This window comes from Perna viridis, chromosome 12, assembly GCF_037379345.1.
Source record: "Perna viridis isolate PV_CMFRI_1.1 ecotype Kerala chromosome 12, ASM3737934v1, whole genome shotgun sequence".
NCBI classification, from domain to species: domain Eukaryota; kingdom Metazoa; phylum Mollusca; class Bivalvia; order Mytilida; family Mytilidae; genus Perna; species Perna viridis.
Window position 1 is genome coordinate 8,171,188 of NC_142456.1, and position 12,966 is coordinate 8,184,153.

A 12,966-nucleotide genomic window follows, 5' to 3' on the forward strand; every position below is an offset into this window, starting at 1 on the left:
ATTTTAATGAGTTTTTTTACTAGCAAGTACAGTGTTTTTTACAATAGCATTGTTCAATATGAACAAATCTGTATTGTCTTTTTGCCAAACTGTTAAAGCATATATACCAGTTTATAAACTTCATAACTTACAGAATAATAACATTTTAAAAACAAAATATCATTCAGCAAGAATGACATTGAAGCATTAGTAAGGTGATGGCATGCATTTTAGTCTTTCAAATGCTTCTTTCTCCAGTCTCTCTCTGTGATCTGGATGAGCAATCTTTATTAGTTCATATGCCCTTTGTCGTAGATTTTTTCCAAACAAATAAGCTATTCCATATTCTGTTACAATGTAATGCACATGGGCTCTAGTTGTAACTACTCCACTTCCTGAAAGAAAAAAAAATATTGTATACGAAGCTGTGCTACTTTTTCTTTTTATCCTAGCATTTTAAAAATATTATGTTCTGTAGTAGTCTTTGTGGGAATCATGAAAAATCTGTAAAATGTGATACACCCCAAAAAAGGCTACATATTTTTATTTTTGATATTAAGTTGATTTATGGGTCTATAGTATGAAATGTGTAATTATTCATTAAAATCTGCCTGCTCATAGGAGATAATCCACATGGAAATCTTAAAGATTCTATTGTATTTAAGTATCATTTACAGAGTTATCTCCCTTAATTTTGAAATTTACAGTCCATTCTCTGTAATTTTTATCTCCTAAGAGCATGAAAAACCGAATATTAATTTCTGTTTACTATGGCATTTCAAACAAACTATCAAAAATAAAAATATGTAGGCTTTTCACCCATGAATCACATTTTGCATGATTCTTAGCTAGAGTACTACTTAAAAACTGACCTTGCTTAAGAAAGTTGCTTATTTTGCTGTCTCCCCTTTTTGTCACAGATGGCATAGCTATGATAGGTTTTCCTTTCCCATCAAGACCAAGAGCTGCTCCGCTGATAAAATCTATTTGTCCTCCAAAACCAGAGTATATTCTTTCCCCAATAGAATCAGCACACACTTGCCCTGCTAAATCCACTTCTATAGCAGAGTTAATGGCTGTGACTTTGGGATTCTGACAGATGATTGCAGTGCTGTTGGTAAAAGATACATCAGACATTTCTGAAAAAAATGCATGAAAGTTTGTTGGAATCTGAGTGAGTTAAGTAAATGTATGAAATAACTTAATTAAAATACCATTAACATATAGTTCTACTCTAACAACATAATACTTCAGAATTTCGTAATTCATTGACACATGGCAGAAGAGAAAAAGAGTGAGCAATGCTAGATCAGCTTTTAATTGATTTGAGAATTTTATTCTTCCATAGTTCATCCAAAATTAGCTATCCAGGCAAACTAGCATTACTGTAGTACATGTAGTTTTAACTTCCATGTTACAAGACACTAAAGATAAAAAAAATTGAAATAAACCACACATTTTTGTTGTATCAGTTATGTCCCTTGACAAATAAAGGTGGCATATGGGGTTTTCATATCATAACTCATACGTAATGCCAGAGCTTGCCGTAACGACACAGGCTTTTTGTACCACGCTAGACTTCTTACAATAAGGCTTCAGGAACAGGGCTATGTTGCTACATGATTGAAGTCATCACTACAGAAGTTTAATGGTCGTTGTCATGAACTAGTGGATAGTGACGGTGTATCCTTCTGCACCATTTAAACTGATTTGTTCAACATGTCATAGTACTCCTCTCAACTTCTACCCTAAACTTTACTTTTTATGAGCAACTCCATGGGTGTTTCTAGAAAAGCAGAGGATGCTTACCCTACCAGTGCACCTGGTCCATACTCCCAAGTTTTTAGTGGAGTCCATGTTGCTCATTTACTTTTGTTACTTTGTATGTATAATTTTGGTTATTTTATGTCCTTTGTTGTGTGTGTCTGTTTTTAAAGTCTGGTCTTCATGCCTGGATTACATTCTTTTGATTTCCGCTAGAATCTTGGTTCCCTTGATTACTCTTTCCATCATTTAATTCTTCTAACATAATTGGCTTTGAGTTCTAAATATTTTTTGGAAAGCACTGTAAGGAGACTGCATACATATAAGTAAATGTCTTCTTGGGGTTCTTTTCAAATAAATGTCTAGTGCCTAAATCTTACCTACAAATGGGTTATTGTCCATGAAATCGTACAACATTTTGGTTCCAATTGCAAAGCTACTGACAATATGTCCAGTCATAATAGTTTTCTTAGCATTAGTAATATTTCCATTGTCCACAAGTTCCACAACTCCATCACTGAACATTTCAGAATGGATACCAAGATCTTTGTGGTTCTTTAATTCTGCCAGAACAGCATTTGGTATAGAGCCAATCCCTGTAATATAATAAATTTTAGTTTTTGCATGAGAAATTTAGAGGATTTGTTTTACAATTTACTCTTCAAAATGGTATACTGCCTTTATTGACACAGTTTTATCCCCTTTTCTTTGGGGGGATTTTGTTATTAAACTTTTGTAAAATCGGTATAAATGAGCAAAGGATAGCCTTGGATCCTCCCTTTTTGATAAATTTCTGGATCAGAACACCTCTTTTTAAAAAAAACGTTTGGATTTGCTCCTTATACCAGAATATACATTTTTTTTTATGCAGGTACCATCGACATGATTTAGTAACAACATGTTTGTAAAATTATTAAAAAAACTCATTGACAAATTCAAAATAATTTTAGCAGATGTACAAACCCATCTGTAAGGTTGCTCCATCTTCCACCAGATTCTCTGCTATGAGTCTCCCTATCTCTTTCTCCTCAGGAGAAGCCCCTTCCTTCTTCAATTCGGGTAGTGGATAGTCTTCCTCCACCATGGCATCTAAATGGGATTGGTGGATTATCCCATCTCCCCTAGTTCTAGGTAAGAACCTGTTCACCATTCCTAAAATTACACCAGTATGACCAACTAAAGGTTATCTTTAGATTATTGTTCCACTCCAAGGAACCTAAAAAATATTCATTTTACCCCTGCCTAAACTGAAATTAAATATTGGTTATTTTGGTATCACAAATTATTAGTACCTACCAGCTGGTTTCAGCGGTATCCTACAGCACCATTTGATTTGGGGTTAGGATGCAATTTTCTATCCCACCTTATTATTTTGAGAAAATATAGGTCTTGCATTTTATTACTTCAGCAATATAAAATAAAATAAATTATTTTTTTAATTCAACGCTACCTTTAAACTTCAAATTTCACCCCCCTCCCCCCCGTAAAAATCAAAAGGTAATACCCTTGTACATAATCCAATTACTTGCATCATACCGGACTATTTTCTTTTCTTAGCCCTACTTATTTTTGGACTTCTGTACCTTTTAAAGTGCAGATAATTTTATTATGATTAAATGTATATTAGCACCAATCAATATCGTGACATTTCCCTCAAGAATTTTAGGCTGAAGTTGCTAGGCAATCAGAGATATAAGCAGGTCTAGTATTACATGTATAACTGTTGAGTATGAATTAAGAATGATAGAATGGATTTGTAGATTTAGGTTTTTTTCTTATATTTATGACAACGTGAATGCTTTACGCTAAGAAAAGTGAAGACCGAAGTGAAATAATTCTATTTAATTAAATTCCCATACAGGCGGAATAACACAACCAAAATGCTTGCTTGTCCAGTGGTCTTTAGTGTATTTAAAAGCAAACAATATAAAAATGTAAATTCAACCTGTCCCTTGACATTTTATATGTTCAGAAAATCTGTACTTGAATACAAGTAAATGTACTCTTCGTTGCATAACTTGGGTTGATACAACTAAAACAATACTCCAGCAGTGCAGGGTACAGAGGAAACTTAGTTCCTGAACTGGTGCCATGAAAAATATCCAACAGCCTTAGAGGTGGCCGGAAATTTCAACCGCCTGTTTATTTTAACAATGATTGATGTGTATGTGTGCCTTTTTCATCGTCTGTCTTATCACTATTTTTTTTGGATTCAAATTGTGTTATGCCAAACGATTTCTACGGAAGCGCAATGAGGACTTACAAATACTTTAAACCCAACGGTATTTTCACTTCCTTACCTATGATATACCTAGCGTTCTGTATAGCTGCTCTTGTGCAGTCGACACTCGGTCCTAGAGAGCAGAAGCCATGTTTGTCTGGTGGGGATACTGATATCAGAGCTACGTCAAGATTGATCCGTTTCCTCCTAAATAAGAGGGGTATTTCACTGAGAAATATTGGTGTTGCGTCTGCTCTTCCCTCACTGACTGCTGAACGGGCGTTAGCAGCCAAAAATAATGAATTTGATCTAAATATCCCTACAATACAAAGCGCATGTATTTAATCGTTTTGACTATAGTAGCACGAATGAACCTGTCGCATTTAACTACGTCATGTGATTTTCTATCATCCTTCCATCCAGAAAAATAATAACTTTAGCAAGAAAAAGTCACTTAAAACCTATGTTACGGAGCGATGTGCGAACAGAAACGGACTGACGGACATTGGTTTAAAATAATTTACCCGCTAAAAGGTACGCGTAAAAACCAACGTATTTAAAAGTTTACTTCTGTGTTGTGCTCCTATGTTCATCACTTATTATCCTTCAGAATATATAAATGTCCATGAAAGTCATCCAAAGGCAAGTTAAAACTTGTAAAAACTGTCTAAACAGCCCCCAGGGGTAGACTGTCCTAAAATTAGGAGGAGGGGATAATTGCAGTTCTTGATTCTTTTAGCATTATTAAAATGTAGGAATAAATACCTCTGTTTAATAGGTTTTTTTTAATAAAATTGTAAATTAATTTTTGGGTAGGTTTAAAAACCTGTGAAAATAAGGTGGAATGAAACCAAATTTGTAAATGTGTGTGGAGTTGGTTGTTTAACTATTGATCATAACTCTGAAATCTGTAATAAAAAATCAATATTCAGATAATTATGAGGGAAATGCAAGTTTATTATGTAAGTTTTATTTTACATCATATAATCTTTGAAATTGATTGTTTGCTACTATTTTCACAAGGATACAAATTCTCTAGTGTTAACAGCACTATCATTAATTATTCCTCGAATAAGTAAAAGGCGATTAAAGAATATGAATATTCTTGAATTTGTGTCAATTACCAAATATTTTCTTTTTTGTGTATTTCATAAATTAGATTTTAAACAAGACCAATACATGTCTGGAACTGCGTCATCGTCATATATATGTGTCCGACCAATACACGTCTGGACTTACGCTTGCGTCACCGTCGTATATTAGACCGCACTTATGTTTTTAATATGTATATAAACCCTCAGCAAGTTTAGAAGGAAACTACACAGTGAGTTACTTGTGTCCATATGTAGTTATCCTAATGACAGCATATAATGTGGGAAAATGGCTAGTAAGTTAAACATTTTAAAAATGTACCGGTATTTAAAAAAATATCAATTATGTTTATAATTGAATAATATTGCTTTAATATTTTTTGAATTACATATTACACAAAGTATGCACCGTACACAACATTAATTAACAAAAAGGCTAATTTCAACATGATAAAATGTAGGAAATTTTTTTAATAGTTTCTCCATAGAAGGAGACGCATATCTTAAATATGTACATAACCGAGTCGAGTGGCTACTAGATCTGCTTTCATCTTTGGCCGACGCCAGTGAAAAAAAAATTATTACAGTGGGCACTATTTTTTTTCATTTTGAATTGTAATGAATTAAGAAATGGAATGAAACATTTTAAGCTGGAGTGTTATAATACGGTTAATCAGTACAGGACTGTCTGTCTGTAAACTAGTATACTGACCTTTATATTCAGGTTTGTTATAGGTCCCGGGACCCTCAGTATGTATATGCATCAATTCGACGTCCCGAAGACCCGCATTTTTTCCATGTTTGCACATGGCCTCAACCACTGGGACAGGAGTCGCTGCTGCTCCATGAATGAACACTTTCATTTCTGTAAAAAAAACATGATCACTTAATTATCAGACGAATACTAGGAGCTGGGTTTTGTGAAAATTCAACTTCTTTTGCCTTTTGGTCACTGCATGAAGTTTTTTCATTCATTGTACAGTTTCCCTTATTAGTTCCTATTCTAAACCAAATGAACAAGAACCCATTTTATATACAGGGAGCCTTTTTTTTCATTTTATACCATTTGATACCCCCTTTTCGATTTGATGAATTTATAATTGCTATCTTGGGTAATTGAAGATATATCCAAGTCTCATGTTCGCAATAATTCGAACATCGCAATAACGTAAAACCACTTCACTTATAGAAAGTATTTAGAAAGAAGACTAAATACATTTCCTTATACAATGTAATGTAAATAGAAGACAGCTTATCAATGGCGGATCCGGAGATATAGACGAGGGATATCGGAGGGGTTCCCAAAAAAGGGGTTCGAGTCTATTATTATATCAATTTTGGCCACATATTTCCAACCAATTTAGCGGAAGCGACACCTGGATCCGTAAGGAATTACCATACCCCAACGGACCTTAAAGAATACATATCTTATTGTAACGAAAACGATCGCATCAGATCAAGAAGAATCGCTACTCTTTCATGTTTTATCAATGGTCGAAACTACTGAGCTGCTATTATATATCTCCATAAATTAGTGGTTACAAGTATTTTGTAAATATTGATGTTCATAACAAAAACACGTGTGCAATCTACCATATTTTATAACACTACAACCCAAGGTCATGTGACATCAGCATCCTCTACGACAGTACACTATGCAATAACTAGCGAGCGTTGCCGAATAGGGGGAGGGGTCCAGTGATTTCAAGTTATATATATATATTTAACCAAATATTTTGATCATAATGGGGTCCCACTTTGGATGTGTCTACACTCTCAGTGGCGGATCAAGTGTAGATTTATAAAAGGTCTACCCCGACTGCTTATGTCCATTTTTTCGTAGAGAAAAGAAAATTGTGAAAAAATGCATATATATATTCATTTGTTTTACATGTAATAATACAATCATCGCTAAGTAACCAATTTGCTTTCAGTTTAGACTAGTGTTTTGGAGTCTATAAGGGCATCTTTATCGCTGTACCAGTGTTAAATGTTGTTTTAGGGTCAGCTGCAACCTGTCCTGTGGTGTGAGGGTTGTTCATTGAAGACCGATAGGTGGCCTTGAGCTGACACTTTAATTTCATCCCGCTGGTGTTGTATCTTTGAAAAATTGACAATATTCACTAAATAAATCCTATTTTGAGATTCGGCGCTGGAGATATATTTTTCCTTTTTTTAATTCCAAACATGCAGTCAAAACAAAAAAATCTCCAGAGCCGAATCCCAAAAGAGATTAACATGTTCAACGTAGTCATATCCATTAGCTTTCTGATTTTATTTCCAATGATTACATAATATTGACATTTTTTAAAGGGGTTCCGGGTCACCAACCCTACCCATGATTACATCTATGCTGCTACTATAGAGTGTACATTTTGTTGCTTTGGTATTAGTTTAATGTTTTGTTTTTGTTTTTGTTTTTGTTTTTGTTTAGTTATTGTTTTTGTTTTTGTTTTTGTTTAGTTATTGTTTTGTTTTGTTTTTGTTTTTGTTTTTGTTTTGTTTGCTTTTTATTTTGTTTATTTTTTGTATTGTTTTCAATTGTTGTTAATTTTCATTAAAAAAAAAACAGAGATAAAACACAGTCAACTTCATTAAAAGCTAGCGTACTTTCACTTCTAGTTTATACTACGATCTGAGAGTCTATATGTCAGTTAACTAGAACACGCGTTCAAAAGCCAAAGGTCAAATTTGGGTCAGTAGTACGACGATAACATGGACAATACCTATATATAAAATGGAAAAATATTATTAAAATATTAATATTCCTCAAGTAGCACAGAGGAGCAATTATACCGAACAGATATACTAACAGACTATATATTTCAGAACCAGAAAAATACAGGGAAACAGTTTATAGCAACGCTAACATGAATGAATGTCTATGACCACATTCACTTCAAATGGCAAACAAGCAATGCATGGACTAACCTGACTGGATGACTTGCACTGCCTCATCCGCAGTTTTTTTCTCCGGATAGGTGTCTGCCAAGGGATGGAAAGGCTCCGGTGCATACAAATAGTAACATCTTTTTGAATGCAGAGTCCTTATAGAATACGTTTTAAAACCAGATAGTATATTTCTTAAAGCCATTCCGTTTAAACTCACACTAGCGCTTATGTACTGAGATTGAATATTTGCTGGTATTTCCTGGTTTTAGAGCCTTCTTTTCGAAACACATATCACATTTACACCATATTAAAGATACTTTTCATACGCCAACTTAAATCTGTATTTTTCACATTCTAAATAGAGTATCGCAATAGTTGTCTCTCTTTGAACATTTTGGTCAAATAAAATCTGAGCAATGTTTTTTGTTTTGTGGAATCCTTAAAGTGTTATAATGAACGACTATTTGCAAAGAAAAAATAATCTTACTGCAGAATTGTTAAATGTACAGATGACACACGGCAATACGTCATCCATCATAGGCAATCGGATTTGGAAGAATTATAAATGCATACTTCAAACGCAAAGAAGTCATTTGTATTCAGCCTTTGACTTTGTTTTATAAATAAGGAACTAAGCTTGAACTATGTCAAGGTCTTTATCACTATACTGTAGAGCAGAGTATGTTACATTGTACTCGATAGTTTCTGTTTAAAACCTTGGGAAATTTCAGGGTTTTCATGTCCAGTTAAATGGTCATGGTAGGACATGTATGTGTAAATCAACAAGTAAAATAATGATGGACTTCAGCTGGAAAATGGAAAAGTGGTAAACCAAATGAGACATGAGGAGGTCAGTGGAGAAAGAGACGTTGAAACAAGTAAACTTGAAGCATTGGTCCCCATGGAAGACAGACATGGAAGTCTCTGGTGACGGCCTTACGCGCAAACTCGCACGAAAAGAACCGAGTCAAGTGGTATGATACAATCAAGAGGTCAAATAAAACAGGACATATTACATCCAAATGTCAAATAAAACTACTAAAAAAACTTAATCATGCACCAGGAACATGTCGAATGCATCTGATGAAACTGGACTGTGAACATTTCGGCACAACAACATCGGGAACATCAAATATGTGCATACGAGCTAGGGAAATCCCTTGACAAGACAACATCGGAAACGAAATATGTGCATACGAGCTAGGGAAATTTCTTGACATGACAACATCGGGGACACCAAACTTACACGTCGCCAAGGATAACTAAACGCACAACACAACAGAACAAAAAACAAGTATACCCAGAAAAAAATCCAAATCCATCTAACTAAAGACAGTGACTTTGTATTACATCCCATCTATAGGTGAACTCCGGTGCATTGGATGGGTAAGCGGTTTCTCATTTGTACTAAACGCCTGCCGTGCTGTTCTTCGAAGGTCAACATATGTTTGTTTGTCCCAGTAGCTCCGGCATCAGCCGCATGTTCTAGTAAAGTAGAGAAGGAAGAAAGTCTGCTGTCTCTATGACATTGATCTTGCCAAAAAATATTGCATAGTTGCCGATAACATTGCCTAGTTTAAGGTCATGCGCTGTTTAAGTTTACATAGAGCTGATATTTTATGATAGTTGGTAATTATAGCTGATTATTTTGGAAACGGACACTCTAGGTCATGACGATCGATGTAGAATTTTTGAAATTGCGACTGAAAGCTATGGGCAACGTGTCCTTGTCCTCAGTTGCTGAGCTCTCACTAGGAATAAGGAAGGTTTTTTTAAATCCCACTTATACACCCATTAACACTGGCAATTCTACTAAATTGTCCGTCGCTTTAAAGCTACAACTCAACTAACATGGGACATTAACAGAACATTTATAGTTACCATTGTATGCTATGATGTACTATTGGACAAATATGACCACTTGAATTTGAGTACATGTACGTGATTTGACATGGATGTGATGTCGAAACAAAATCTTGCTTGCTTGTCGTTTTCAAATATGTTAAAGGTTGGAATTTGGTTAATTATGAAAATTAAATATGAAACAGTATTTACTATTAAAGTCCGTTTTAAACCAGTGTCTTTATATTTTAAATATCTTTCAATTCGATTTATTTTTAATTTATATTTATACCAAATTCCAACCTTATACATGCAAGTTGTACACTACAAAACCAAATGCATATGATCAGTATAAACCAGTACATTACTAATATCTTATATCTGCATGATTTTCTACACTTGGGAAGTACTTTATATAAAATATCATATATCTCGAGATCAGTTGTGAATCGAGAGTTGATACTGGGTGCACGTGTATTATGGAAAAATAAAACATATTCTGTTCATCAAATATTTACATTGTAATGGCTGATATCATCAGGTTCGTTCGTTGCATATTGATACATGAAGTTCTTTCCATATATTCTGGCTTTTTTACCCGGAACAACGAATAATCCGACAACCACTATGATATCAACACTATTCTGTAACAAAACAAACACGTCAACTGTTAATCATTAGAAAAAACAAAAGCCTTTTTGGTAAAACTATTTAATATATTGATTGTATATTAATAGCTACATACTTCTAATATAAAATTTTAACATAAAACTGGCACAAAAGTTTAACTAATCATGATTACTACTCTACATGGAAATGAAAAAACTTGAATGGTAAACCATGTCACAATTTCAATGGTCGCTTATAATTATAAAGGCAAGAATCTTGAACTACATCACAAAATTATTTTCTATACTAAGGTAGAAATTAAGAAAAAATATTTGCTGATGTGAAGTGGCTTTTCGTTATCACCTTTAGTTTATTTTTTACATTACTTGAGTATATAGGGGCAACTCTTCTGCTGTACCTGTGTTTAATGATGTTTTTGGGCCAGCTGCAGCCTGCCTGCGACATGAGGGTGTTCTCATCGTTCATTGAAGACCAATTTGTGGTCTTCGGTCGATATTTTCATCCCAGTGGGGTTGTTGTCTCTTAGACATATGCACATACCTATTCTCGTTATGTTTTACACTGTAACAAAACCTGAAAGGTCTCTTGGGTATTTCAGATCTAAAGGTATTTTATCTTAAGAAAAAAGATAACTTGCATCAAGTTTTCACATGAATTTCGTGTAAAATTTGAAATGAATTACCTTACCAGAGTAAGGTGGAAAAATACAGACAAAAAGGCACAAACAAAATGGAAATTCACTTAAAATGAGCTAAGACTTGTATGTTATAAAATAATCAAATATAAAGACCTATGTGTGAATGAGTACACCATATCTTACATGTATTACTCTTTAAGAGAGTGGGCACAGGAGACCAAGACACTTATGGCAAGCCAAAGCAGACAAAAATGCCTATAATTTATAAATATTTATAAATAGGCATTTTTGTCCACTTTGGCTTGCCATAGACATTGGGTGGCACATGCCAAATTTTTTTTTTTTTATTCATCAAAGATCCCAAACACATTTTTTTTTATAGAAATGAATATTGGTTCATAATTTTTTTAAATGGTAAGAATAAAATAAATCACATAGAAAGCATTAGAAACTACCAAATAAAAGGAAATAACCCTTTGATCTGTTGATAATTTATCTGATTTATAAGGAAACTTTGAGCATATATTCTGAGTCATCCACTTCCTGTACAGAAAAATCCTTGTTCTTGCTCACAAAATAATGCTAAACATTTCATTGGATAAAAAAAAATTACTCTGTGACACCCATATCAAAGGATCTGTCTGGTTTCTACCTGGACAGTCTCTTAATTAGTAGTAATCTACTAAGATGATATAAATAAAGCACACTATGCATTACATCATCATACGGTTAAAATTCCAGTATTTTTATTGTTGGCAGATATTATATTTGACATTCAACAAAATTTGGTTAGTTCAACAGTTTTTAGTTATTGGTTCCATCTGAGCATTTAAGTAAACTTAAATTTTGAGGATTGACCAATATACAGAAACCATGAAAAATGGTACTCAAACTAAAATTCTTCCACATTATAATACAATACTTTCCTTGATCAGATTTGGTATGCTATTTTATTTGTAGAGCAAATAATTGGTAGAAATAAAATGAACATTTATCCAAACAGAATGTATATAAACTTATCTGAGCATATATATATATAAATAATTCAAATAACTGAGAAAAATAAACAGAACATTCCCCCAAAGGAAAAATACATTTATAATGGACCCTCTTAATTGTTCTTAATTTTAGAATTAGTCTATTTTTTGACATAAAATATATTCCTGGTTAAATATGGAAAGAACTGAGGGTAACTATATTTAATTAAAAGCATTCTTAAATTTGTGGTGTTATCAGAGCCAATCCAGTGGCCTCAACCTTTACATTGAAAGATGGCTGGAGTTTAAAAACCAATTCACTGATAAAAGGCAATGACACTGTATGAAACTAAAACATACAATAAACCACCTTGATATAAGCCATTTGGAACTGCCTATGGGCAAATGCCCCTTTGAAACATAGTAATAAATAATAAAAAACTTAGCAGTTTGGAATTGTAAACGGGCAAATATTGTTTGAATAGAAAAAATGTACCTATTTTGATGAGAAAGACACACTATCAAAATGAAAAAAAAAGTAAAATACACAACGGAAAACACTTCACACACAAAAAATACACTGTTTTACATTTCTGTGTATAAAAGAAGCCTTCAAATAAACTCTGGGATTCAAGCTTATACACATGTATAACAAAGGGAGATAACTTAAATACCATAAATATCACCAAGAAATAGTACAAATTCACACTTACATGTATATAATTGTAAATTTGAAGCCATTCATACATTCGTTGCTGATATCAAGCCTTGTTCTGTACCTGTAACTTGGTAAATACTGATACTGATAAAGTACCACCTGCACTTACTCCTCAACAACATTATCATTTGTATACTAATACCAAGAAATGGTGAAAAACAACTAAAGACTTTGTAAATAATTTACATCTTACAGTAGATTAAAAATCAGTAGAA

The 12,966-nt window shown here is 33.5% G+C and overlaps 1 protein-coding gene across 2 annotated transcripts; it reads right to left on the reverse strand.

Moving 5' to 3' along the window:
* Positions 1-6: 6 nt before the first annotated feature.
* On the reverse strand, positions 7-10,414 carry LOC148601072 (succinyl-CoA:acetate/propanoyl-CoA:succinate CoA transferase-like). 2 transcript variants are annotated; one of them, XM_088556133.1, is made up of 7 exons: positions 10,308-10,414; positions 5,768-5,920; positions 4,044-4,283; positions 2,707-2,895; positions 2,124-2,339; positions 852-1,118; positions 7-374 (listed from the first exon to the last, which is right to left on the reverse strand). In XM_088556133.1, the coding sequence occupies exons 2-7, from the start codon at positions 5,916-5,918 to the stop codon at positions 187-189; spliced, it is 1,251 nt and encodes a 416-aa protein (XP_088412259.1). In that variant the 5' UTR covers positions 5,919-5,920; positions 10,308-10,414; the 3' UTR covers positions 7-186. The 2 variants fall into 2 exon arrangements, with proteins under 2 accessions (XP_088412259.1, XP_088412258.1); XM_088556132.1 differs by lacking the exon at positions 10,308-10,414 and adding an exon at positions 7,987-8,149.
* Between the last annotated feature and the right edge of the window lie 2,552 nt (positions 10,415-12,966).

Bases quoted from the DNA above. Each gene is read 5' to 3' on its own strand.
- LOC148601072 (XM_088556132.1), bottom strand. From the start codon at position 8,149: ATGGCTTTAAGAAATATACTATCTGGTTTTAAAACGTATTCTATAAGG. The intron at 2,896-4,043 runs GTAAGGAAGTGA...GTGTAATTTTAG, and splicing joins GAACGCTAGGTATATCATAG to GAATGGTGAACAGGTTCTTA. The intron at 375-851 runs GTCAGTTTTTAA...TTTTTCTTTCAG, and splicing joins AAGCAACTTTCTTAAGCAAG to GAAGTGGAGTAGTTACAACT.